This window comes from Sciurus carolinensis, chromosome 1 (assembly GCF_902686445.1).
Source record: "Sciurus carolinensis chromosome 1, mSciCar1.2, whole genome shotgun sequence".
Classification (NCBI taxonomy): Eukaryota; Metazoa; Chordata; class Mammalia; order Rodentia; family Sciuridae; genus Sciurus; species Sciurus carolinensis.
In genome coordinates, this window is record NC_062213.1 from 93,975,584 (window position 1) to 94,003,443 (window position 27,860).

The window sequence follows — 27,860 nt, forward strand, 5'->3', positions numbered from 1 at the left end:
AGTGGCATAGTATTTGCATAGCATACAAGAAGCCCTGAGTTCAATCCCCAGCACTGAAAAAAGAAAGAAGAAAGGAAAGAGGAAGGAGGGAGGGAGGGAGAGAGAGAAGTTAAGGAAGAGGGGGAATATAGCATAATTTATAGCAACAAAGTCTGAGAATTAATCTGAATGCCCAGAGACAATTGGCTAAATGAATAGTTCTACATCCAGTCAGCAATTAAAAAGTATGTTGGGGAAAAAAAAAATAAAGTATCTAGGGAGTCTGGCATGGTAGTACAGTCCTGTAGTCCATTGACTCAGGAGGCCGAGAAAGGAGGAGAACAAGTTCAAGGCCATCCTGGGCAACTTTACAAGGCACTGTCTCAAAATAAAAAACAAATTAGTAAAAAGGATGGGAATGTAGCTCTGTGATAGTTCTTGCCTAACATATGTGATACCCTGACCCTGGGTTCAATCTTCAGCACCACAAAAAAAAGACGAGAAAAAAAGTATGTTAAACTAGGCGTGGTTGTTCATGCCTGTAATTCCAGCTACTCAAAAGGCTTAAGCAGGAGGATTGCAAGTTCAAGATCAGCCTCAGCAATGTAGCAAGATCCTGTTTTTAAATTAAAAATAGAGAGGTCTGGGGAGGTGGTTCAGTGATAGAGTGCCCTGGGTTCAATTCCCAGTACCTCAAAAAAAAAAAAAAAAATGTATGCCAGGCACTATGGTGTGAACCTGTTGTGCCAACACTTAGGAGACTAAGGCAGAAGGATTGTTTAAGCCCAGGAGTATGAGGTCAGTTTAAGCAATGTAGCAAGAACCCACCTCAATAAATAAAGTATGTTGGGGAGCAGGCAATGGGAGATTTGACCAAAGTGTTCACAATTTCAATCGAACAGAATGAAAAAGTTCTGGAGATCTATTGTATAATATGGTTACTATAACTAATAATAATATATTGTATACTGGAAAATTCTGGGAGAGTAGATTTTTCTGTTAGTATTGGTTTTGAATCCAGGGCAATTAACCACTGAACCACATCCCCAGATCCTTTTTTTTTTTTTGAAACAGGATCTTTCTAAGTTGCTTAAGGCCTCTCTAAGTTGCTCAGGTTGGCTTTTTTTTTTTTGGGCGGGGGTGTACTGGGGATTGAACCCAGGGATGCTCAACTACTGAGCCACATCCCCAGCCTTTTTAAATATTTTAGAGACAGGGTCTTGCTAAGTTGCTTAGGGCCTTGCTGAGTTGCTGAGGCTGATTTTGAACTTGAGATCCTCCTGCCTCAGGCTTCTGAGTCACTGGGATTACAGGTGTGTGCCATTGCACAGGGCTGAGGGTAGACCTTAAATGTTCCTTCCACACAAAAAAAATAATGTAAGGATATGGATATGTTAATGAGTTTGATATACTCATTTTAATATATGTATATACACATATATACATATATATAAACACTATGTAATACATATATAATTTTTTTTTTTTTTTTTTGCGGTGCTGGGGATTGAACCCAGGGATCTGTGCTTGCAAGGCAAGCACTTTACCAACTGAGCTATCTCCCCAGCCCTATATAATTTTTTTATATTATCCATTCTTTTTTTTTTTAACAGACTGCATTTTGATTCATTGTACACAAATGGGGTACAACTTTTCATTTCTATGGTTGTACACAACATACGTACAATTTTTATTTGTCAATTATACCTTTATAAAGCTGGGAGCAGGAGGACTGGGGATGTAGTTCAGTGGTTTAGTACTTGTCTAGCATTTGAGATGTCCTGGATTCCATCCCTAGAACTGCCTAAATAAATAAATAAATAAATAACTGAGGGAATAAGTATGTTTATATGATAAAGATCCTTTTAGAAATATTTGCATGTTTGCAAAATGACTATATAGTAAGGGGTCAATTAATATCAGGCAATGGTATTAGATTTTTAAAACCAAAATAGCCCAAAATACAAAGTACCAAATAGCCCAAATTTGCTGCCATTCCATAAAACTCAGTAATATAATCTCTTGAGTGTGAAAAAAATTTGCAAAACATATGGTTTAATAGCTATAGAAAAAATATTGAGGGAAAACTTTCTTAAAAATTTTTTGGGAGTGTACCAGGGATTGAACCCAGCACTTAACCACTGAACCACATCCCCAGCCTTTTTTCTGTTTTATTTTTTATTATGCTTAGGTCCTCCCTGAGTTGCAATCTTCCTGTCTTAGCCTCCTGAGCTGCTGGGATTACAGGCAAGGGCCACCAATCACCCTGGCTCTCTTACTCTTAATAACAAATACAAAAAGGATAATCTCTACCTCCCCAAAAAACTGAGCAAAAGGGATAGAAATGTTATTCATATCAGTTGAAAAGCAAATAACCAATATACATGAAAGGAAGATAAAGGATTTTTTGATTTTCTCTTCAAAGAAAGGCAATTTTTTAAAAAATTGATATTGGGGGCTGAACCCCACTCACACAGAACCTTTTTTATTTTTATTTTTTTGTGGGCAGCATCTAAGTTTCCCAGGCTAGCCTTGAACTTTGGAATCCTCCTGTCTCAGCCTCCCAAGTCCCTGGGATTTCAGGTGTGCCTCACCACACTCACCCTGCAATTTGAAACAGTAATGAACTATGATTCCTTCCCTATCAAATAATTGGCAAAAACTTTTGGCACACACCTGTAATCCCAGCGACTCAGGAGACTGAGGCAGAATGATCCCAAGTTTAACACCTTAGCAATTTAGCGAGACCCTGTCTCAAAAAATAAAAAGGGATGGGCATGTGGCTCAGTGGTTAAGTACCCCTGAGTTCAATCCCCAGTATCACAAAAATAAATAAATGAATGAATACTAAATAAATTGAACTTACAAAAATTTCAGCATTGGGAGGAATTTCGGGGTCACGTGTGCCCCCTTGTGGCGAAAATGATAAGGGTCCAGTTTCTCCTGGCTACACTGGCAAACTAACAGTGTGTGTATCTTCTACCTGACTTTTCCTTTTCTTGTAATTCATTTCATGGAAATGCCCACAGATGTGTGCAGAGGTATATATTCTGGGAGGCATTATTTATTTTGTATATTTATTGTGTGGTGCTGGGAATGGAACCCAGGGTACACCACACATGCTACAAACGTGCACTCCACCACCGAGCTACACTCCCAGCCCTGGCCCTGGCAGCATTATTTATAATAGTCAGCAGAAAATTGTGTGTGCAGTGTTTGAATATATATTTTAAAACTGAAAAAAAAAAAAAAAAACATAAATAAGCCAGGCATGGTGGCACATGCCTCTCATGGTCACGTGGGAGGCTGGCAGAAAAATTGCAAGTTCTAAGCCAGGCTGGGCAATTTAGCAAGGACCCTGTCAAAAAATAAAAAATAAAAATGTCTGGGGATGTAACTCAGTGATAGAGCACCCTTGAGTTCAATCCCCAGTACTGAAAACACACACACACAAATGATGCTGAAAGATGTCCACCATTATGTTAATACCAATCATTATAGAGTTGTTTGTTTTTGCATTTTCTACCCTCTGTGCAATGGCCAAGTATCATATGAACGTATGTTATTTTAAAATAATATTTATAACCTTGAAATAACAGTGGTAAGTACTTATGCATGTTAATTGAGAAAAGCAGAATAAAAATTTAAACCATAGTAAGATCTTAACTATGTATACTCAGGGGGAAAAAATCTGGAAGGAAATGCGTTAGTGGTTGGCTGTGGATGACTGAAAAGGAACGCTGCTCCCCCGCCACACGCACACACTTGCCTGAGTTTTCAGGTTTACTGTAGAGTTTGTATTACATTGTTTTATTTGTTATTTGTTATTTATAGTTATACATGACAGTAGAGTATATTTTGACATAGTATATATACATGGAGTATAGCTTCCCATTCTTGTGGTTGTACATGATGTGGAGTTTCACTGGTCGTGTGTTCATATATGAACATAGGAAAGTTAGTCTCATTCATTCCACTGTCTTTTCTACTCCCATCCCCGCTCCCTTCCCTCATTCTTCTTTGTCTAATCCAATGAACTTGTATTCTTCCCTTCCCTCCGTATTACATTTAAACAACAAAAAATACTTTAGAGCTGGGCTCGGTGCCCACGCCTGCAATCCCAGCGGCTCCGGAGGCTGAGACAAGAGCCTCGGCCATTTAGGCCATTTAGCGAGGTCTTCAGCAACTGAGACACTGTTTCAAAATAAAAAGGGCTGGGTATGTAGCTCAGTGGTAAAGCTCCCTGGATTAAATTCCTAGTACCAAATAAAACAAAACAAAACAAAAACTTTTAATCACCGGAGGCCAGCTGGGTGTGGAGTTTTGCGGTGAGCATCACGTGGATTAGCCACATGTGCTACGCAGGAACTGCTGATTCTACCGCCTTGCGGGTTTGCGCACTTGCCTTATCGCTTTCAGCCCTCCCTCTAAAGAGCAGAGGACTTCGCCTGCGGTCCAGGGATTCCCCCAACCCACAGCACCAGAGCAGCCTACTCAGTTCAGAGCCTGCGAGATCCCCACCCGGCTCAAAGGCGATGCTGAGGACCCTAGCCCACGGTGCGTGGACGCTTGGCCGGCCGCGGTGTGGCTCTGGCGCCCCCGGGTGGCCGACTCGGGATGTGCATCTAGTTTAGAGGACGCGACTCCTCAGCCACCCAAATAGATGTCTACTAGAGGTGTGGGAGAGAAGGGTTTCCTTCTGGGAAGCTGCCCATCCCAGGCAGGTACCCTTTCCTCGAGCCCCCTACCTGTTTCCTCTTAGGCACTCCTTCCTCAGAGCCTCCATGGGGTCTCAGCCTACGGACATTAGAGGTTTCCAGGCCCTTCTTTAATTAAATTTGCTTTTCCCAATCTGTTTTCCACAAATCCGGACATGCCCTTTTTCCTTTTTTTTTTTTTTTTTTTTTTGATACGGGTCTCACTAAGTTGAACTTGAACTTGCAATTCTCCTGCCTCAACCTCCTGAGTAGCTGGGATTACAGGTGTGTGCCACTGTGCCTCACATGATCTCACTGACTGACTGCTCAACTCCTCTGCCCAGGGGACATAAATTTATACTTTATCATCCATACTTTTTTTTTTCCAAAGGGGAGCATCATGTCACAAGAGCAGGGGTCTGCAGTCAGACCCTTGGGATCTTTGCCAACTACTAGTGGTGGAGCCTCAGATATGTTTGCCAAGCCTTCATTTCCAGGGTCAAAGGGGATAATAACTACCTCAGGAGAGTATCAAGAGCAAATGAGATCTACAGAAATGCTTTGGAAATTAGAAAGGGCAAGAGAAAGGTAGATTACCATAGCTCATTTTACCTGTTTGGGGCCCTTCCCCTCTGGTCAGTTCCTCATGTCCCCCTTCCTTAGGTCATAAGCCATCTCCACCTCAGCAGTTCCTGCTTTGCCTGGCACATCCCTTTGTTCCCAGCAGTTTTCCAATTCCCGCTTGAGTGGAAGTTCCCTGAGAATACTGAATGTGTTGTCTTGCTGGTTCCCCCAGCCTCAAGCTGAGCACAACATGGCCCAAAGAGACTAACTGCTTGTTTGCATGGTAAGCCCTACTTTTTTCCTATTGCCCTTTTACCCAGCTTCTCTCTCCTCCCCATTTGTCCTTGCCCTTTGGCCCTGAGATGTCGCCACTCTCAGACTAGGTTCACATATGTCTTTGCTTAGCTCAGGGCTCCATTTAGAAGGTGCTTGATCAGTGCTTGACTGGATGAAATAAGTTAGAACAAAATGCCCTCCTTGGGCTCTGCCTCTTTGCAGGATATCCACAGAGGAAGAGCCACCAGTGGATGGGTGATGCTTATGTCAAAGCCGCTCCCCTCAGCCATCACTGAGCACTGGATGTGCCCCTCAAGTGCTCTGAGGACTTTATCTCTTCCTGTGCCCCCCAGAGCAGGGGTGAGGCTGGGCAGCAATGAGCATGAGGACACAGCCACCATGCAGCACTTGTGTGTACACGGTGACGACCACCAACAAAGACCACACCAGAGCCAGGGATAGAAACAAATAGTGTATTGATTTGGGGAGGAGAGAAGGGATGCAGATGGGAAATGGGGGGCAAGGGGCTCCTTAGTGTTTGCCAATAACTACTGCCAACCACCCTCCACCCCCTCACCGTCTTCCTCTGCGGTGGGGCCCTAGCAGGCTCTCACCCTTTCCAGTTGCCTCCCTGTCTCCTCCCTGCACCCCACTTGACCTTGACCTCCAGTGACTGAACAGAGCCTACCCAAGGCTCTTAAACTGGGAGAAGTTAGTCTCAAACTAACCTTCCTTTCCTCTTCTACCTCCCACCTCATTCCCATCTCTTGTCTAAATAAAATACAGAAAAAGCAAGCACAGCTAGTACCTGGGAGAATCAGTTCACCCCGGGGTTGGGGACAGGGGTGGGGACTGGGGGGGTGGGGCAGGCAGAGGAGCCTCAGCCAAGTGTAGTGGAACCAGGGCAGGCCTGGCTCAGCTGTCCTCTCTCTTTGAGGCTGGCCTGGCAGTGGGACAGCTGTCCAGGAGGCTAGTGGAGAAGACTCCATGCCTGCCTCTCAGGCACCATGTCATGGGGTCCCCGGGGTGGGGACAGCAGCCAGGGCAGCAAAGCAGAATCTAGGTTCTGTAAAAGCACCCCTTTCCCTTGGCTCCTAGGGAAGCCCTCTTTGGTTTTAAGGCAGATATAGAGTTTCCTGGAAGCAGGGAAAGGATGGAGGGGAAATTAGGATTGAGATAGAGGCTTTTTTTTTTCTTGTGTTTTTTCCTTCAGTATAAAACCACTGTAGAAAATAACTTCTCTTAGAAAACAAGAAACAAAAAAATACAGAAGAAAAAATACCAAAGGGGGTATTTTTCTTTGGCTTCAAGCCTGCTCCCATGAGGTGCAGGGCAGGGGGTGGGCGGAAGGTGAGGAGGAAGCAGGTGGCCTCAGCCCCCACCCCTGCCTGGTGGGTCCCAGATTACATGATGCTGCAGTTCTGGGCACTCTGAGAAGAGAGAGGGAACAGGTGTGAGTGATGGTGGCTGGACAAGCCCCTTTGCAGGTGTTGTCTCCCCCAAACCTCACACTGGCCCTGCCCCTGCCCTCGAGTCTGGGGCTCAGACAGGAGGGGCAGGATGCAGGAATGGGGTGTCTAGGACTTGGGCTGTGGGGAGGAGGCTCCCACTCCCCCGGGCTGCGGGAGAGAAGGCTCTCCACCCACCCAGAGCTTCCCTTTGTCCTAACCCGGATGGCCAGGGTCCTGTGCATGGGGAAGTGAAGGCGGAGGGATGACTCACCTGGGTCCGGGGACTGGAGTTGCCCAGGAGGTAGGAGCGGGTGACCAGGCTGTCCCCGAAGCTGCCACCCCCACTGCCCCCCACACTGCGGTAGCTGCGAGTGACTGTGACACTGGAGGCAGAAGAGCCAGAGGAGATGGATCCGCCCACCTGGGCTCCCGAGCCGCTGGCAGACGCCTTGTCGGCAGGCTGCCCACATGTCCCACACAGCACTGTACGGGAGCGCAGGTTGTACTCAGCGGGGTCCCCCGAGCTGCTGCAGTGGGAGCCCTGGGGAGGGAGACAAGGCTCAGGCGGGACGGCGAGTCTGGGACTGGCTGCTCAGGCCCAGCACCCAGGCTCCAGGCTTCTACAAGTTCCCAGCCACCAGGCAGGAAGGTGGGGTTCTGTGCCCGGGGAGCCAGAGGCTAACAGGGACTGGGGAGGTCAGGGACTGGGAAGAAGGACATGAAAGGGCAGGAGGGTCAGAAAGACCTGGGGACAGAGAGGTGTGGTCTGGACTCCTCTAAATCTCCTAAATTTAAGAGGAAAAGAGTAGAGGGGAAAGCAAGCTTGTAGAGCAGCAGACATGCAAAATTTAATTTGTGAGGGGACAGGAATAAGATTTGCAGGAAAAATGAGGGAAATGAGAGGACATGCATGCAGCAGGACTCGGGAAGGGACTGGAAAGGAGACGCATGCAACAGGAGTGGGGGAGAGAGGCAGGGCTGGGTGCCCCACCTCTGTCCTCCTGTCCCCTTCCCAGCAGACAAATCCAGACCCTGTCCACTGCTCCCGTGGGATTATTCCATGGCATCAGAAAGTTCCCACTCCCTTCCTTACCAGAGTAGGGCACCCAGACACCTGGGTTCCCTGTTCAAGGTAGAGGGAGGAGAGAGAAGAAAGGCCAGGGCAGCGAGTGAAGTTCCAAAACATTCTTTAATGAAAAGACTTTGGCAAGGGAGGCAGGGAGAGGCTGCCCCAGGCCTGGCTGGGTGGCCCAGTGTGGGCGGGGTCTCAGCGGCGGCTGCCACTCACGTGGTGGTGATGGAGCAGGTCATCTCCATCCTCATCCTCATCGTCATCAACCACTGTCACTGAGCGCACCAGCTTGCGCATAGCCACCTCCTGCAGGGACACAGGACCAGGCCCAAGTGTCAGGGGTGAGGGCCAGGGAGGGGTATGCAGCATATCTACCCACAGTGACCACCAGGAACCTTTCTGTGGCCTGGACTTTGTCCAGTCTGCTGCTGACTGTCCTCTGTGATGTTGGAACTAAGGAACTAGCTTCTACCCGAGATGGACACTCTTGAGCTCTCTGCAGGGGAAGTGGCTCTGTCTTTAACAATCCCTGATGGCTGACTTCTACCCAGCATGCTGCTGGCATGTCCAAGGAGGTAGGCCCCTAGATCAGGTCTTCATGAACACAGATGAGTTCCAGTCCTGGCTCCTAGACTTGGGCAACTGAGACCTCACAGAGGTTAAATGACTTGGGACTCCCCCACAGCTCAAGAGCCCAGGTAGGCAGCTCCATCTCCTCTGGGTTTTTTGCCTCCAGTATCAAAGCTGAGCCTCAGTTTCCTCATCTGTGATACTGGGACTCTGGGTCCTATACCAGAGAGAGCTCTGGAAGTGGCCCTGAATTGGTCCCTGTGGGTTGGGGGCAGCTGGCTCCCATTCTGGTCACCTGGGGGTCACCTAAGGGGTCTATTCAGGGGAAGCCTTGTCCGGCAAGGGGCCAGCTGGGGCCAGCTGCAGCTACTCACTTCCCCGGTGGAGTTGATGAGAGCCGTGCGCAGGCTATTCCCACAGCCCCAGGTGTTCTGCGCTTTCCACACCAAGTCAGTAGGAGGGCTATGAGTGGCTCCAGCTCCTGCAGCCCAGACCTGAGAAAAGGGAATTTGAGAAGGGTGCTCACTCCAGCACTCCTGTCCTCAGGCCAACCCATCCCCACCTAAGGCCACACGAGAGTCCCAAGTACCCTGCTACTCACCGTCACCACCTGCCCAGCCTTCAGGGTGAACTTCGGTGGGAAGCGGTAAGTCAGCAAGGGGTCATCTCCATTCTGGCGCTTGATCTGCCAATTGCCCATGGACTGGTCCTGCCAGAGGGGAGGGGAGAGGAAGGAAGCGGGGCGGCTCAGCTGGGCTCTTGAGTTCATCTTGCTCAAGGGCCCAGGCAGGTGAGGCATGGTGGTGTGTGTCTGCAATTCCACTCCTTGGGAGGCTGAGGCAAGAGGATGGCTTGAGCCCAGGAGTTCAAAACCAACCCGGGCAACATAGTGAGTCCTCCAACTCAAAAATAAAATGAAACAAAACGAAAAAGAGCTTAGGCTGACCTGCCACCACCCACATTCAGAGGTTACTTTTTCTTTCATCTTCCCAACAGCTGAAAGACTTAGGGATAACTATTTCTCCCTATTTTATTTTTTTATGGTACTAGGGATTGAACCCAGGAGTGCTTAACCACTGAGAAACATCCCAACCCTTTTATATTTTATTTAGAGATAGGGTCTTGCTAAATTGCTTGGGGCCTCTCTAAGTTGCTGAGCCTGATTTTGAACTTGCAATCCTCCTGCCTCAGCCTCCTGAGCCACTGGGATTACAGGCATGAGTCACTGGCCCAGTTCTTTTTATTTTTTGAGATAGGGTCTTGCTAAGTTACTGAGGCTGGCCTCAAACTTGTGATCCTCCTGTCTCAGCCTCCCGAGTCTCTGGGATTACAGGTGTGTCCCACCATACCCAGTTTCATCCCAATTTTGCAGATAAGGAAACCGATTCTCTTTATGGTTAAACAACGTTCCCAAGGTCATAATGCTCCCAAGGTCTCACAGCCACCAAGTCCAGGAGCCAAGACTGGGACTCAGCTGACCCAACCCTGGGGGCCTACCTCATTGGATTTGTTGCGCAGCCGCACAAACTTGCCCTCCTCGTCCACCTCCTCCACAGCCACACGTCCACTGGTGCGAGCATGCTGGGAGAAGCTGCTGCGGCTCTCAGCGGACTCCAGCTTGCGCTTTTTAGTGGCACTTCCCCCACCCTGTGTCTGGGATGAGTGGGAGGAGGCACGGCCACGGCTGCGCTGTGAGGTGGGGCTGGGGGACAGGCGTAGCCTAGGGAGAAGAAGATGAAGAAGGGGAACTGGTCAGGGCAAGTGGGAGGCAGGAAGCTACTGCTCACTCCTCCTGACTCCGCCCAACTCACCTCTCCTCCTCGCCCTCCAAGAGCTTGCGGTAGGCGTGGATCTCCATGTCCAGGGCCAGCTTGATGTCCAGCAGCTCCTGGTACTCATCCAGCTGCTGCTGCATCCTTGCCCGCATTTCAGCCATCTCCCGTTCTTTCTCTGCCAGCAGCCGCCGGCTAGTGTCACGCTCACGGGCCAGCGAGTCCTCCAGGTCCCGAAGCTTCGCTTCCTTGGCTGCCAGCTGGTGTGGAGGAAGTAAGGATCTGGTGAGCCTCCAAGGGCCCCAGGTATGGAGAGGGAGGGACATGGGGTACCGAGGACCCTTCTCCAGGATCTCCAGACTTCCATCAGAGCTCATTGCGGGTTCTAAAGTGGTGAATAGGAAGTCCTTCCCAATATCTAACTACAATCTCTTGCTCTGAGGCTAGAGTCCATTTCCTCCTGTCACAAATGGCACAGCCAGGTAGAATAGTATTGATGATTTTAATGCCTCACACTACAAAGTATTATGGCAGATCTGTGAGCTAGGAAGGACAAGAATGATCTCCATTTTCAAATGGGAAAACAAATGTTCTAAGTGGAAGCAAGATAAAAGGAAGAACTGGAACAGCAGACAGGCCACTGGACTCCAAATCCCAGACCCTGCCTCCCTGCCTGTGGTCCTGGGGGCCTGTTCTTTTCTCTTGATCTCTGGGATTACAGGCATGTGCCACCATACCCAGCTTCATCCCGATTTTACACATGAGAAAACTGATGCTCTTCATGGATAAATAATGTTCCTCCCCCTGGGAGGCTTCTACCTACATCTGCCCAGTCTGGTGGTCCCTGGCAAAAGGAGTGAGTTGGGGCATCACCTGCTTCTGCAGCTGGCTGAGCTGGGCTGAGAGGCTGTCGATGCGAATGCGGGACTGCTGCAGCTCCTCATGGGCGGCCCCCACCAGGTTGCTGTTCCTCTCCGCAGATTGCCTGGCGTTATCCAGCTGCAGGGAGTACAGAGTTAGGACTGCAGGGATGGGGAAGGACAGAGGGAGGGGCTTGAGGACAGGATCATTGCTATAGCTGTCCTGAGGTCCTGGGCCACCCTGAGCTCCCTGCCACCATCTGCCTGTCCTCCCAGGCATATCCCAGTGCAGGCAGGGGTAGGGCTGCTGGGGCCAGAGCAGTGAGGGAACTGGGGGACAGCAAGTACCTTGGCAGAATAGGTCTTCTCCAACTCCTTCTTGTACTGTTCCACCTGGTCCTCATGCTGGGCTCGCAGCTCCTGCAGGGCATCTGCCAGTCGGCTCTCGAATTCACGCTGCTTCCCATTGTCAATCTCCACCAACCGGGTCTCATGGCGGCGCTTGGTCTCACGAAGCTCCTAGAAGGGTTGGGTCAAGGACACAGAGACTGAAATCAGAACTGGTTCTTTAGAAGTCTAGACCCAGAAGGCCAAGCTCCCTGCCCAGCCCTAACCCTACAAGCCATTGTCAGACCTACTTTAACTTGGGAACTGGGTGCTGGTCATCCCCACCCCCTGTCCACTATACAAGGGACTCAGGTGGCTGAGCTCCACATACAGCTCATCTTCTAGCCCTAAGACCCATTTCTGCCACCACCCAGCCCCAGACCTCTGGCCTACAAAGCACAGTCCCCACCTCACTGTAGATGTTCTTCTGGAAGTCCAGTTCCTCCTTCAGGGTCTGCAGCCTGTTCTCAGCATCCACCCGCCGCAGCATCTCATCCTGAAGTTGCTTTTTGGCCTCACCCAGAGCTGCCTCGAGCTGAGAAGAAGTGGGGTGAGATCAGAGAGAGGGGTCTCAGAGCACAGGAACTGGAAAGAAGCTGAGCAATGGCTATTTTCAGGCATCCTTTATACATGGGGAAAGTTCCAGGGAAAGTGAGGGCCTTGGATGCCCATGGAGGTAAAGACATCTACTTTGAGTAGGTACCATGCTAAGAAATCAAAGATAAAAAGGTGTGGTGATACACACCTGTAATCCCAGTGATTTAGGAGGCTGAGGTAGGAGGATCACAAATTCAAAGTCAGCCTTAGCAACTTAGTGAGGCCCTCAGAAACTTAGCGAGACCCCTGTCTCAAGATAAAAAATAAAGGGCCTGGAGTTGTAGCTCAGTGGTAGAGTGGTTGTCTAGCACATGTGAGGCACTGGGTTTGACCTTGGCACCACATAAAAATAAATGAGTAAAATAAAGGTACTGTGTTATCTACAAATAAAAATATATATATTAAAAAAAGATAAAAAATTAAAAAGGGCCGGGGATGTGGCTCAGTGGTTAAGCTTACATGGGTTCCAGAGGGGAAAGGGAAAAATTGAGAGATGTTCTTATCTGCCACAAAAAAGCCTCTGAAGAAGTTTGAACAGGTGAATCTGGCTAAGACATTCATTTTGGAAAGCTCAGGTTAGTGTAGCTGGGGAGGATTGAGAGTTGGTGGAACTGGAGGCAGGATACCATAGAGAAAAGCATCTAGCCCTGGTTTTGAAGTTGACATGCTGGTTTCTGGCAGTCTCTCTAGACTCTTGTGTTATACTGTGAAGAGACCTGAGAGGGAGAGCGTCCAGATGGGAGTTTGCCTACTGACTCTAGTCTTAGCCCTGTTCTGAACAGATAAGACTTTGAAACTGGGAATGAGCCAGTTTCTTCAATTCTGTTCCCTAGTTTGTATCATGAAAAATTAGAGAAAAGGTTGGATAGCAGTGTTTTGAAAGTGAAAGCCACCATACGTATGGCAAAGCATTTTTAACATACATCCCCCCATATGTAATTAGCCCTTGATTTATATTGCCTCCCCATGATAGCCACAGTGAATGGCTACTCCACTTCTCCTTACCTCCAGAGAGGTCAAGAGCTGGCCACGGGAAGGCCAGACTGAGAGGGATCCAGGGTCAGTTCATTGTGAAGTTAACTGGAAATGTTTTGTGGATTACTTTTTTTGTATGTGTGGCAACAGGATTGAACCCAGGAGTACTTAACCACTGAGCCACATCCCCGACCCTTTTTAATTTTTGTTTTGAGACAGGGTCTTGCTAAGTTGCTTAGGGTCTCACTAAATTGCTGAGGCTGGTTTTGAACTTGTGGTCCTCCTGCCTCAGCCTCCAGAGCCCCTGGGATTACAGGCAGGCACCATGACCAGCTCATGGATTACTCTCAATTCAATGTGCTAGATCCCACGAGCAGCCAAAGAAGGATCAGATGTGGTCTAGACGGGCAAAGTGGTGCTAGGACAGGTGAACGGTTCTGGGATTATGTGACAGACCAGGCACCTCCTAGGACGAGGGTAAAAGAATGAATGTGCATGTGTCACATGGGAGTCAAATGAGGTCCCTGGAGCATAGCCTACCTTGGCCACCTGTCCCCGAAGATCGTGCAGCTCGCCCTCTAATGTGCGTTTCTCACTGAGAGCAGTGCTCAGTGCGGCCTCCTTGGAGTTCAGCAGAGCTTCCAGGTCCTTGAGCCGGGCCTGGGCGGCCATCAAGTCGCCCTCCTTCTTGGTATTGCTAAAGAAAAGAGGGAAGAGTGGGTCTCAGAGGAATCCAGGTCCCTGGAGAGGGCCGGTTTCCTGTGGGGCTGGCTCTCATTGCCAGTAGAGGGAGCCCTTGATTTAGGTTTGTTTATACTGCCTGTCTCTGGAGCTGGGCTTCCACCTCCCCCAAGGTTCCCCAAAACCCCTTTCCTGCCTCTCCACCCTTCCCATGACTCAGGGCTCAGGAACGTGCCTGGGGCTAAGGGCAAAGCTAGATCCCATGATATGAATGCTTTTTCCCTCTCCTCCCATTCCTTCCAAAAGAGACAGGGGCACCTTTGTCTCCCGCCCCTTCCCACACAGGGCCTTAACTTTCCCCTCCCCCGACAACGCCCACTTTCTATTCAGCCTGGTCTTCACTCCCTCTGAAGAGCCAGACAACTAGACTCCTGGCCCTGGGGGCCATGTGTACCTAATCCTTCCCAGTCTGAGTCCCAAAGTTGTCAGTCCCTTCTCCTAACCCTTCTATAGGCATGGACTGTGGGAAAGGAAATTCTAGTTAGAGCTCAGAAGACCTGGGACAAGGACAATGAGGGGCAATTTGGGCATTTCCTTTATCAGGACTCTGATCTGGGCAGAATAGGAGTCCCAGCCTCCATCGGCTGCACCCTACTCATCAACCACAAGCCTCAGCACCTGGCTCCAATGTGGCTTCCAGGCCTTCAGTTCCATCTGCACTCCAGCCTTGAGCATCCCTGCTCCTCAAACTGGGCAAAGCTTTAGATGGAACCAACTACTCTGCCCTCCTGCACCTTCCTGGGCCCCTAGTTACTTCTGCTACAGAACTCAAGAAATAGAGAAGTCCTGTGTTCTTAGAAGGCTCTGGGGAACCCACAAACTTTAAAGATATGACAATCCAAGAGCCTGGGAAGCTCTTACGTAATGCATCAATCCTCAAGCATGAACCCACCAGGGCAGATGGAAGAAAGGAAAACTAAACGTGGGCAGTCAGGAAAAACCCACCCCTGCAAGAAGAGCAATGCTGCCAACATATTTTCTCCTGTCACAAAAGCCCTAAGCTCCATATAACCCAACAATTCACTCTGGAGCAGAAGAGAGAAGATGAGACTTGCAGAAGCTTGAAAGGAGGAGACACTTGGGAGATAGAGGGACACCCAAAGAGGCAGGGTAGTTGCCTGTGTGCTTGCTTCATCCACCCCTCAGAACAAATTGTTAAATGCAATATTGTCTGTCTCCTGCAGAAAGAGGCCCTTCTAGACCAGAGGATGTCTCCTCTCCTCCCTCTCAGCCTGAAAAGCTAAAAATAAAGTCAAAACCCAGCTCAGGTTTTGGCTGCCATCCGGCCCAGCCCCTGGCTGGGAGCACAGCCCCAACTTTCCATGACTTCAGAACTTTTCCGAAGCTGAGGCAGCTGTATGGGGAGGAGGGAGAATGAAGAAAAACTGCTGGTAAAGTGAAGCAACACAGCAGACACAGACTCAGAGCTCCTTGGGCTACTCCCAGGCTGGCTGGGGGCCTCCCACAAGAGGTCTCTCTACCCTGAAGGCCAACGGCTGCAGCTGGCTCTATGGAAAGACTCTCAGAATTTACAGAACCAGCTGGGTGCAATAGTACTCTTCTGTAATACTAGCAACTTGGGAGGCTGAGGCAGGAGGATTTTAAGTTTGAGGCCAGCCTTGGCAACTTAGCAAGACTGTGTCTCAAAAAATAACAGGGCTGGGGATGTAGCTCAGTGGTACAGTACCCCTGGGTTCAATCTCCAGTAGCAAAAAAAAATTTAGAGAACCAGTTTAGAGTCAGCTCAACTCAACATCCTGCTTTTAAAGATAAGGAAACTGAGTGACAGAGGAGGAAGGTGGGTGACCCAGTCAAACACTGCAAGCTAGTGCAGGGACAGTGTTCCAGTCTATTCTGGCTACTGGTTTGGGACTCTTCCTCCTCCATCTCATTGCCTTCTTAAGTCACAAGGCTAGAGAAAATGGAGAAGCCAGGGAAGCCAGGGAGAAGAGAGCAGACACCTCGCATCAAAATGTTCCTCGGACAGAGCTGGGAGAGGCAGGAAGGACCACAAGATGCTTTCAGACCACGTCTCAAGGGCATCTCCTCCATAGTCCTGGCTCCATGACCTCCTCGGATGCTAGATGAGGAGGCTGGGTTCTCCTTGGAAATACCCTTTCCTTGGAATACCTGGGAGACACTGACTTAGGAAAATGGAGATGCATGGTTCCTGCCCTCTGGGCTCATGATCTGATGGGCTCATAGTCTAACAGGCACAGGGTTGCTTTTTTTCTTTTTCCTTTTCTTTTTCTGTTTTAAGTCTAACCTTTTTACTTCCTGCTGCTGCTCCCAAAGGTGGTGGTGGTGACGATAATCATAAATAGTCACAGTCAGGTGTGGAGGCACATGCCTACAATACCAACTACTTGGGAGGCTAAGGCAGGAGGATTGCAAGTTTGAGGCCAGCCTGGGCAACTTAGTGAGACCCTGTCTCAAAAATAATAAATAAACACAACTTGGGATGTAGTTCAGTGGTAGAGCAATCCCAGTACAACCAAAAAAATAATAATAATATACAGTCATGTCACATATTACTTAATGATGGGGTTATGTTCTGAAAGATGTGTCATTAGGCAATTTTGTCATTGTGTGAACATTGTAGAATTCACTTATGTAAACTAAGCTACAACTAAACTATCAAAATCATCTTATAGGACAGTGATGGAACCCCCCTCATTCATGTATGTGGCCAGTCTTTGATCAAAACATTATTCTGTGGTGCATTATTACACTAGCAAACACTTATATAGAGCTCATTATGTACCAAGCACTTCTCTAAACATTCTGGTGTCAACTCATTTAATCTTCATGGCTAGCTTCTGAGGTAGACACTACTACTATGTGATTATAGAAACTGAGGCAGAGAGATAGGTCCGGGGTCCTGCAGCCAGTGCACAGCAGTGCTGGAAATGGCTGCTGTACTGATTCAGCACATGCTCCGATATATTGGTCTCCAACTAAATTAAGGGAGCCGTTTCCCTTTCCCTCCTGGAGATTTTGACTAGCACCAGAAAGAAAGGCGATTAGGACTAAGACACACCCTGCAGATGGGGGAAACCGCGAGCAAAGAGAGGGAAGAAAGGGCCTTTGTGGTTTTCTTAGTCAGGTCTGGGGAGATCCCATCTGTGGGGAAGAAGCCACTGTCACCCATGGGCTCATGACTCAGACCTCAGGAGCTCTGCGGCCAGGAAGCCACATGCACACCCCAAGATATGGCTTGGGGTGGGACCAAACCGAGCCTCTCCTATCTCCTCCCTAGGCCTGCCTGTCCACCAAACACCGTTTTCTTCCCAGGAAAGGACTTTGGATCTAGCAGGGAACAAGACCAATCCCTGGCCAGTGGTGCTGCCGAGGCCCCAGTCCATTGGGGGTGGCAGAAAGAAAGCTGGGTGTATGCTGAGCGCCATCTTCCCTGTGCTGGGTTGGCAGGGAGGAAAGGGTGGAGCTGGTCAGGGGAGCTGGGAAGGGATGGGAGCCTGGGGCTCCTCAGGTGACTCATGCCCAGGCAGACAATACCAGGGCAGGGGTCGGGAAATCCTCTAGTGCTCACAGGGGGCCTGGTACCATGCTGTGGAGAGCCAGCTCTTCCCTCTCACGCACCCTTCCAGCTTCCCCAAGCACAGGAGTGACTACATGCCAGCAGCCTCTTGAGGAAAGAAGGGCTGGGCATCCTGTTTAACTCATCCCACAGTTGGCAAGTACCATGGCAGAAACAGGGAAGAGGGAGTTATGGAGGGGAAAGGAGCAGAGAGAAAAAGAATTAGGTAAAATGAGAGCTGGTGCTGGCAGAGGCCCGAGGCTGGGGTCTGCTAGGCTGCGGCTGGCAGGGTAGGAAGTCGGGTTCCCAGGCGGTTGCAGGCCGGGCTCTCAGTTGCTTGGGGGAAGAAAGACACCAGGCAGCAGAGGCTGACGGGCACAGGGCCAGGGGCTGACCCGCCCACTGAGTCACCCTCCTTAGCCCAGCTCGGATGCCAGATATGGAAGCCGGCCGGCAGCCGGCTTGTTTGGGCCTGGTTGCTGGGAGCAACATGCTAGGGTCGGAGGGAGAGGCCTGTGTTTCCTCCTCTGGCCTGGGAGACAGACAGGCTGGACAGACTTTACGCTGGGGCTAAAAATAATTAGTGGGAGGAGAAGATCAACAAGGAGGCGGTGCGGAGGGCCAGACCCGCCCTGCAGGGGCTCCTACAGACCCGCCGGCGGTTCCCTGGCAGCCCTGCCTCACCTGCCCTCGGAGTTCCCCATGGCTGGGCTGGGCGGCTTCTATTGGGGGGGTGGGGCGGCAGAACCAAGGTGTCAGAGCCCCTGGGCATTTCCTGCTTCCCAGGAAAGGGCGACCCCTGTGGCTGGGTGAGGAGCCCCCGGGCTGCTAGACCTCTGCCCAGGACTTCCTAAGTGTGACTAGATCTCCCACCACCACCCTAAGCCAGCCAGCCTCCTTCATGTCCCTATTTCCCCTCTGGGTTTCTCATTTGTTCTTCTCATTAACAAAACAGTCAATTCCTTTTATTTATTTATTTATTTATTTATTTAGTGGTAGGAGGGGTTGAACCCAAGGGGTGCTATATATATCCCCAGTCCTTTTTATTATTTTCTATATCCTTTTTTCTTCTTTTTCTTCTTCTTCTCCTCCTTTTTTTTTTTTTTTTGAGACAGGGTTTCACTAAATTGCTGAGGCAGACCTCCAACTTGCAATTCTGCCTCAGCCTCCCAAGTAACTGGGACTACAGGCCTGAGACACGGTCCCTGGCAATTCCCTTTATTTTAAAAATTTGACATATACATATCATATTGTACATTCATTGTAGAAAACTTTATATACTTGACCCACCCAAATTGGAGTTTGTTCCAGTAACTCCTCCCACTGTAGTAGGTCCTCCTTCCCTGTCCCCTTCCTTCACACCCATTCCCCACACCTCAGTTGAGCTCCACCTAGCAGAGCCCAGCCCTGCTAATTTCAGCTGATGTTTTACCTATGGGGTCTGGGGATTTTTCTGTATGTCCCCTGAATGCCCTGAGACTAAATGGTTCATATGCTCAGGGGTTTTAGAGGGGCCTTCTGGATCAATTCCTGGACTTTCATAGATGAGGAAACTAAAGCCTGGCGAAGGATAGGGTCATGTACTAACAATCTGTCCAGAGTTACCTGAAGAGACTGGGCAGACGGGAACAGAACACAGAAAACGGCATAATAGGGCTGTGAATGTAGTTCAGTGGTAGAACACCCACTTAGCATGCCTAAGGCCCTGGGCCCAATCGCTAGTACCAAAAAAAGAAAAAGAAAGAAAAGAGCAGGCAGGCTGTGCAGAGAGTAACAGAGTCCGGGAGACATGTCAACCTTTGCCTCTATTGCTGGGAGACACCCCAGTCAGAGTGACAGTGAATCTAGTGAATCTGCCACTCCCAACCACCCTCAAACATCACAAAAACCCACAATCATGTACAGTCAGTCACCAGAGGTAACCACTACCAAGGAAACCATTGCTGTTTTCTTGGCTGGTCTGTGGGTCAGTGACCACTTTCAGGTAAGAGCAGAATGTGGGCAGCCAGCTTCCCCACCTTAGCATTGGAGGTGCCAGCCCTCACCAGAAAGCAGATCTTGAAAAGAGGAACTGAGACGGGGCAGGTGTTCCAGGGACTTAGAAGCTTCTTGAGTCTCCTCCAGACCCTATTCTGTGAAGTTCTGGAGGTCTTTCTCTTTTTTTCCCGCCTTTTTTTCTTTTCTTTTTTTTTTTTTTAAGTTCTGGTTGTCTTAAACCTGAAGCACATGCATGGCAGGGCCCATGTATGAAACACCCCTGAGCTCCCCACATGGACACATGTACCATAGCTGGTAAGGCTCAATTGCCACATGCCTCTCTTGGGTGTGACGCCAGCCAAATATGCTCAGATCCCCTTCCAGAGCAGCCAGGCTCCCAGTTGTCCTCTCCCAAGACAAAGCCAGGTCTTAATTCCAGGCAGAGGGAGGAGCTGGGTCTGGGGGGCGCTAGTGCTGAGAGGGGGATAGGAGGCCTGTTGACATGTTCAGACACAACTCCAGCAGAAGTGCTGGGCCTGGCAGGGGGCCAGGCCTGAGTCACAGCTGCTGGGTGTATCAACGTGGCATTGTACAGAGCGGGAGAAGCCTGGGGCCACAGGCCAGAGCTCTGGGGTCCTGGATACCAGGCAGGGCTGGCTTCCTCAACAACCAACCCTGCAAAGTTCCATGTCAAACTCTTTCCATCTTCCTGGACCATCCCTCCAGAAGTCATTCCTAAGTTGTCATAAAAATGCAAGGATGGGGCCTGGGGATAGACCAAAAGAAATAGATGCAGGGAGGAGGGAAAAGATAGCCTAAGAAGAAGGCAGAATGTCTATGTTCCCCTCTCCCCTTCCTTGGGGAGGAAGGGAAGCTACTCGTCAAAGGGTGGGGCATTTAGGGGAATCCTCAAACAAAAAAAATCGACTCAGCAGTCCCTTCTGGAGACTTATTAGCCCTCTATCTGGTTGTGCATGGTTATTAACCCTGACAGCACCAGGAGAGTGTAGGAGCCCCACCCCAAGGTCAGGAGAGGAAGTGAGGGAGGACCTAGCAGTTCTGGTCCCGCCACATTCCAGGAAGCCTGGAAGATGCAGCACTCTTTCTCAGCCGGCAGGGGGTGGCAGCACCAGAGCTTTGGGAAGAAGGGGAGCTTTTCCATCCCCAGAAAGCCTTTTTCCTCCACTGCCCAGAGGCCAGACCTCCTGGATGAAAAATCTCTAGACCCTGATCAACACTGAAGGGACTCACGTACCCCATTCCCCTCCACTTGTCCCCACAAAATGTACTTTGAACCCAGGGGTTCTTAACCACTAAGTCACATCCCCAGAACTTCTTATATTTTATTTTGAGACAGAGTCTCACTAAGTTATTTAGGGCCTTACTAAGTTCCTGAGGTTTTGAACCTGTGATCCTCCTGCCTCGGCCTCCTGAGCCACTGGGATTACAGGCCTGTGCCACCAGGCCTGGCTACACTTGTCCTTCTTACCGCGACTTGAATTTAGTTCTCAAGGAAAGGCCATCCCTCAGACTTTTCTTGTCTGACTGGATAAGCTCTGGGTCTCCTGTCCATTCTACACTCTGCCCTCTACAGTGACTCAGCTCCCCTGCTGGACCAGGGATCTCAGCCAGAATTATTCCTGGCAGGCGGGATTCCGGCTTCCTCTCTCACAACTAGACTAGGGTAGGAAGAGCCCCCTTTCCAAACTCTGCCCTCTTTCTAAAGGGATTAGGAAGGGATAAAACCTGCTCACAGCCCAGCCTCAGGTTGGGGGAGCCAGTATGGGTGCAAGAAAGGTGGAAGGTAGACAGGTCAAGGTCACTGTGCGCCTCCCTCTGCTCCAGGCACATGCTGTCTAATCCTGGCCAGTTCTAGGTAGCAGTCCTGCCTTCCCTAGGGCCTCTTTTCTGGCCTCTACATACATCAATCAATGGGAGTCATTCCAGTGCTGAATGTCCCTGTCCTGCTACATGATACAGCCCTTTCCATTGTCCTGAAGGAGAAGCACTGAAAATGAATTGTCCTTTCCTACCAGTAATGAAAACAAAGAACACGCCAAGAGGGTAATGTCACAATAGTTAACCATTTCTAACACACTATCTTTGGGACATAGAGAAGAATACTAGTGTTTTTAATTCCATTGCTTATAGGAACATTTCTATTGAGAATAGCACTGTTAATTATATTCACATTGATTATATTTGATTTTTCTATTAATAGCTTGGTATTTTAGAGGACTATTTTCTCACTTTGCAGGTCACTGTACTACTTGGGGACCTACGGGATCTCTGGAAACCTTTTGCTTTAATCCCCTCTTTTATAGCTAGGGAAATCCAGAGAGAAGTGATTAGCTCAAGGTCGCACGGCAATTTATTGGCAGGGCCAATCCTAGCACTAAGGACATTGAGGGTCAGGCTGTTTTTACTACTTTATACTACCTGTCATTTTGTTGGTGGACCACTTTGCCTCTTACTAAGGATAGGAGATCCTGTGATCTTTTAGATGTCTCTAGGATCTTAGAGCTTGGTTTGTGTCACCCCTCTACTGAGAGCCATAGATGAGGACAAGAGGAACTGTCCCTAGTGTCTGGGTCTCAGATCCAGACTTGGTTTTGTTTGCCACAGGTGCTAGAATTGGTGAGGGGCTGGGGAGGAAGGAGGATAGGGGGAGGAAGGAGAAGAGGGGGAGGAAAACAGAAAGCACAGTTGGTAGGTGAAGACATCTCCTACCAGTTGTCACCCCAGCTGTCCCTTGCCTCAGCCCTGACCCTAAGCTACTGAATCACTGGAGGCAGGACTATGAGTGGGGGCAATGGGCACATCCCATGCAGTCTCAGACTCCCAGAGTCTAACAAATGATTCTCAGCCGGGCATGGTAGTGCATGCCTGTAATCCCAGAGGCTCAGGAGGCTGAGACAGGAGGATTGAGAGTTCAAAGTCAGCCTCAGCACCTTAGCAAGGCCCTAAGCAACTCAGTGAGACCATGTCTCTAAATAAAACACAAAAAGGACTGGGGATGTGGCTCAGTGGTCAAGTGCCCCTGAGTTCAATCACTGGCATTGGAAAAAAAAAAAAAGGAAAAGAAATGATTCTCCCATTTCCCTTGGGCTCCTTAAGTAGTTTTTAGCTCTTGAACTATACCTTCTTGCCCTTTCAATCAGAATGTGGGCAGGGCTGGGGGTAGTTGGGAGAGGTAACATCAGGAGACACGATTACATAAGAGTAAGGGCAATGCATGCTCAAAGACCCCCAGCTCCATTAACCTAATGGCTGTGCCCTTCCAATCCAGGTAGACAATTCCCATGACAAGTCCCTAGATAGTCTCAAGACAGCAATTATCAGCCTCCCAGAGCTCTGACAGTCTCATGATCAATGGTCTGGCAGGGTCCTAGGTCTTTCCAGGTAGACTGCAACAAATGCTATTGATAAAGAGTTGACATGTCCTGACAGGACTGCAGGACATTAAGGGATCACTAGCCCCAGGGTATACTCTCCAGGCTGCAAGTTACAGTCACTACTCCTTACCTTACCCCCCAGATCTCCAACCTATCCCCCAAGTTAGAAGTGAGATTTAAGGGGAAGAGTACCCAACTAGAAGTCAGAAGGTCCATGCTCAACCCTGACCTATCATCCCTTTCTGTGTAACATGAGACAAGCCTCTGCACCTCTACGGCCTTTGCTGTTCTTGTCTTGATCTGAGCCTGTAAGTACCTGAGCCTCCATCTCCCTGCCAGTCCACACTGGGGCTTCAAGAGGCAGGCAATCCAGGAAATTGTAGAGCACGAGGACCTCATGAGGGGAAGAGGTGCTTCTGCTTTGTGGGCCTGGGATCTCCCCATTTCTGACTCAGACTTCCTTGGACAGTTCCTCATAAGAAGTCAAAGACCCTGCACTGTCCAGCAGCCCAAAGCATAACTCCAGAATCAACTCTGCAGTCTAAATGCTTGTATATAGTGACTGTCCAGACCTCTGGATCCAGATACCACCAGAGATTCCAAGGAAAAGGCAGGAAAGGGACCCCAAGATGCAGAGGGGTGCAGATGCAGACATTCAGGCCCCCATCCCTCCTCTTTAAGACATCTGCTGTCTCCATCCTGTCTCCTGCTGTCTCTTGTAAAGTCACCAGGGTGGAGGGAGGGGGATAGCATCTGAGTCATTCACCCAGCTGTCTTGCCTGGGGTGGGGCCCAGCTCTGAGCCTGGACCCCAGGTGGACTTTTGCTGGCACTTTCAATCTTTCTGTTCTCTGCAAACTGAGGTGTCCAAATATCTTGGGTTCCAGAATAGAAAGTAAGTGTGTGTGTGTGTGTGTGTGTGTGTGTGTGTTTGGGAAAAAAAATTTCTTGGAACCTAAAACCCAGCCCAACAAGGAGTTCCAAATCTCTGGGGGTGCTTGAGGTACTGAGGCTGTGCCAAGGATCGCCACAGGGTCTTACAGACAGACAGCTCGGCATCCCAGTTCCAAAGCTGGCTCTGACCTCTGAGATCTAATTAAACATTAAACTAGACAACACCTTCTTTCCAGGCTTTGGTGGGAGGGGTTGGGACAATCCCCCACCTCCACCGCAAACTCTTCATTCTAGCCACTTCTCCACATCAACCTGAGCACAGAAGCACAGAAGATACAAAAAAAAAAAAAAAAAAAAGCAATCCTGACTCCTCCTACTATAGATATGTAAGTGGACAGACTCTAACACTCTGAGTCCCCATTTTCTCCACCCCACCTCCCACCACCCAGGGATTCAGGTGTGCAAGCCCACCTCCCATTTCCGGAAGCCCAGCCTCCCCAGTTAGGATCAGTGGGGGAGAAAAGAAGCAGGTGGCTAAATATAACAAGTACACACACCACCCCCACCCCTACCCCACGTGGGCACACACCCGCCTAGTGTCCCAGGCCTGGACAGCTGCACCATGAGGCAGAGGAATCAGACTGTCGTGGCTGTCTGAGCACAAGAGGCTGTAGTCTCCAATGGTCCTGCTCCCCAATCAGTGTTTTCCCCAGATCTGCTAAGAATGTCCTTCGAAGGAATCTGAAAGTGGGAGGTAGGGGGTTGGTAGTTGAGTGGACTAGTTCAGAACACTAACTCACTCACCAAGGTTCCTTATCTGTCTTGCTAAGTTGTTCATGTCACTAATGAAAAAGACAGGTGATCCCCTTTTGGCAGAAATAAAGGTTGAACCCATCTTCCCAAGGCAATTTGTATCTGTCCCTCAGGAGGCTGATGGATCTGCCATGCCATCATCTAGAGGGGTTCTGAAAGGGCATGAGTTTGGAGAAGATAAAGCAAAGGGAGAAAAAGGAGTGGAAGTTAAAGCTATCAATCAGCCCCTCAGGGATGTCCAAGCACCTTCAATGCTCTTTAGCCTGGATCTTCATATAGGACCCAGGAGAGGGAAACCAAATTATTGGGGGCTGGAAGAAGAGGGGGGCTAAGCATCTAGGCTCCCTTCTTTTTTATAAAAGAAGGTGGAGTCAAGTAGGGTGTGGTAGGGTGGGGCTGGGATGGGTGAAGTGGGAGTGGCCTGAAGATCCCAACGGCTGGATTTCAAAAATGTCACTGGATTCCAGCAGTGGAATAATAAAGCAAAGATCAAAACGTCAGCAGTAGAGAGGATGGGCCAGAGCAGATTTGACTGGGAAAATAAAAGTGGCTCATCCTGAGGAAGGAGGGAAAGACAGAGCCCCTAACTCTTGAAGAAGCCAGGCAGAGGGCCAAGAGGGTGGTTATCCCAGACCTGGGCATAACACAACTTCCTGAGCCAGTAGCCTCTGCCCTTGGCCTCCCTCCCTCCTTTGCATTCCTGGGCCAGGCAGGCCAAAGGCTGTGGGAGCTGCGGGGGAGCCGATCTCCTGGAGCTGTTCTGGTAGGCCTCAAAGAGTCCAAGAAAGGTCCCAGACATGCAAGGAGTGAAGGAGAGCTTCCCAATTCTAAAAAGAACTCAAGCAAAGGTCATGCCAAGTGGCCACCACTGTGCCACCTGGGAACAGGGTCCAGTACCACTGGACAGATGCCAGCTTGGGAGCATTCTCAGTGGAAATCATGTGTTCAGAGCAAGTTTAGGCGAAGCTGGTACAGTGCCAAGCTTACCAAGAAACTTCTAACAGGACCCTACCCATTCCAGTGTGCCCTAAATGCCCAGAGTTTCAATACCTGGCAAGGCCAGTTCTGTGTTGCTTAAGCCCCTCCCCCAAGCTCCAAATGGATGTCAAATCCTACCCTAACAGAATGCGGCCCTGTCTTGGCCCCAATGCCCTCACTATTCCTTACATTCCCACCCTCTCCCAGAGACCCCTTTCCTTTCTGTCCCGGTTTGACAATTCCTCTTGGCACTGCCAGTCACCCGCTGGCAGTTCCGGGGAGGGAGGAGACTATATGGCAAAGTTGTCAGCTGCCCAGGGCCCTCGGGCTCCCTTCCTGGAGTCGGCCAAGGGTGCTGGTCAGCCCGCCCTCTCCACTCTGCGCCCGGCACGCCGCCACCTGGCCTCACTCACCGCGCTTTGAGCTCCTTAAACTCCTCGCGCACTTTGCTCAGCTCCAGCTGTAGGCGGGCGCGCTCCTTAGCCACCGAGTCGAGGGTCTTGCGGGCATCCCCCAGCTCGGCCTCATAGGCGGCCTTGATGCCGGACACCTCGCGGCTGACCACTTCTTCAGACTCGGTGATGCGGAGGCGCAGCCCTGCATTCTCGGTCTCCAACGAGCGCACACGATCGATGTAGACCGCCAACCGGTCATTGAGCTCCTGCAGGTCCTCCTTCTCCTGCAGCCGGGTGATACGGGTGGGCGACAGCGGAGTGGAACTGGCTTGCGCCCCGCTGCGGGTGGCGCGCCGCTGGGACGGGGTCTCCATGGCCGGCAGGGTGGCAGCGCTGCCCGCAGGGCAGGGGTCCCAGGAAGGGCTCCGGGTTCAGACCGAAGGACAGAGACTGCTCAGGGGCGGAGCGCGCCTGGTGGCTGGCTCTCCGTTTGCTCCTGGCAGGCGTAAGATCTGGGCCGGGCGCTGTCGGACCTAAGGGTCTGGGTTGGCTGGTGTAGATGCGGCGCTCCCGCGAACACTGAGTCACCGGCGCCCGGGCAAAGGCTCTAATAGGTCCTCCCTACAGGAGGCGGGCCTACTGCTCTTAAAGGGGCAATCAACTTACCCACAGAGGCGGGGGCGGGAATGGTGAGGAGGGGCACGAATCGCCGGCTGTGGCAGAGTCGGGCCCCACCCTCTCCCGAACACCCCAGACAGACTGGGGATCGCAGTCTTGGTTCCTGCCTGCTCAGCGATCTCAGCTCTAAGCTTGCCCCCACGGCCTTAGGCCTTCTGGTGTAGAGGACAGAGCCAAGGGACAACAGTGGGTGGGCAAAGGGCGGGGGAGGGAGGTGGAGAAAAGAAGTGGGTGCAAAGCAAGGGAGGGGGCCAGGCAAGGAGAGGGAGCCGGGAAAGTGGGGGTAGGGCTGAAGCTGGTGCCCATCGAAGTGACTCATTCTTCCACCACTGGCTCCCCCTTGCCTCCCAGTAGTAATAATGAGTCACCTCTACCCCACCCCCTCCACATATGGGCTGCCCATTCAAAGATCATCACAGTATGCCAGGAGTAGGTTAGGATGGGGAAGGAATGCCTGGGTTCCTTGGGGGGGCTGCAAAGTTCTGGAACCTCAGTTGCTTTATGGCCTCAGTTTTGGGACAGAGGTTTGAGGCCCTCTTTTTCGTAAGGTCTGCTCCTGTTTATTTGTCTTAAAAACTGAGCACTGGGTGTAAGACCCAAGCAAACAATCTCAGAGTCCCTAACCCCACGGAGAAAACCAAGAATAGGACCCAGAGCTGGCTTGGGGGCTCATGCCTGGAGGCTGAGGCAGGAGGATTGTGAATTCCAAGCCAGCCTCAGCAACTTAGTGAGGCCCTAAGCAACTTAGTGAGATCCTGCGTCAAAAAATAAATAAATAAACAAGGTGGGGGTTGGGTGGGGTGGGGGACTGGTAGAATGTTTGCCTGGCACCTGTAAGGCACTAAATTCTATCCTTAGGACAACATAAAAATAAATAAATTAAACAAAGATATTGTGTCCATCTACATCTAAAAACAATTAAAAAAAACATAAAAAGGGTTGGGGATGTGGCTTAGTGGTTAATAGCTCCTGGGCTCAAACCCTGGTACCAAAAATAAAATTAATTAATTAATTAATTAATAAAATCCAGGCGCTGTCCCCTTCCACCTCATGCCCCATTCCTTTGAACCCAGGCAGTTAGAAAAAGAGGCTTAGTAGGTGCCTCCGCCATCAGTCCCTTTTCACTCTTACCCCACCCAGCAAACTCCAACACTGTACTTATTTTTTTCCAGGACTGTACTTATTTTAATGGATAATTTAAAACAGATACCAGAGCTGTGCGCGCATTCATCACGTTGCCAGGACACCAGGT

The 27,860-nt window shown here is 50.1% G+C and overlaps 2 protein-coding genes across 3 annotated transcripts in view; both read right to left on the reverse strand.

Annotated features, from left to right (window-relative positions):
- Window positions 1–5,515, reverse strand: part of Sema4a (semaphorin 4A) — a 33,107-nt gene extending 27,592 nt beyond the window's left edge. Inside the window, exon 1 of the mRNA XM_047517428.1 lies at window positions 5,289–5,515. The gene's annotated coding sequence lies outside the window, so the exon portion shown is untranslated. The remainder of the gene's footprint in view (window positions 1–5,288) is intronic.
- A 460-nt stretch (window positions 5,516–5,975) lies between these two features.
- Window positions 5,976–26,621, reverse strand: Lmna (lamin A/C). Of its 2 annotated transcripts, none has more exons than XM_047547973.1 (12): window positions 25,949–26,621; window positions 13,741–13,897; window positions 12,038–12,163; window positions 11,590–11,760; window positions 11,255–11,380; window positions 10,421–10,641; window positions 10,107–10,329; window positions 9,211–9,318; window positions 8,984–9,103; window positions 8,256–8,345; window positions 7,239–7,508; window positions 5,976–6,946 (listed from the first exon to the last, which is right to left on the reverse strand). In XM_047547973.1, exons 1-12 carry the CDS (start codon window positions 26,302–26,304, stop codon window positions 6,920–6,922), a joined length of 1,995 nt encoding a protein of 664 aa, XP_047403929.1. In that variant the 5' UTR covers window positions 26,305–26,621; the 3' UTR covers window positions 5,976–6,919. The 2 variants fall into 2 exon arrangements, with proteins under 2 accessions (XP_047403929.1, XP_047403935.1); XM_047547979.1 differs by lacking the exon at window positions 25,949–26,621 and adding an exon at window positions 24,334–24,450.
- Between the last annotated feature and the right edge of the window lie 1,239 nt (window positions 26,622–27,860).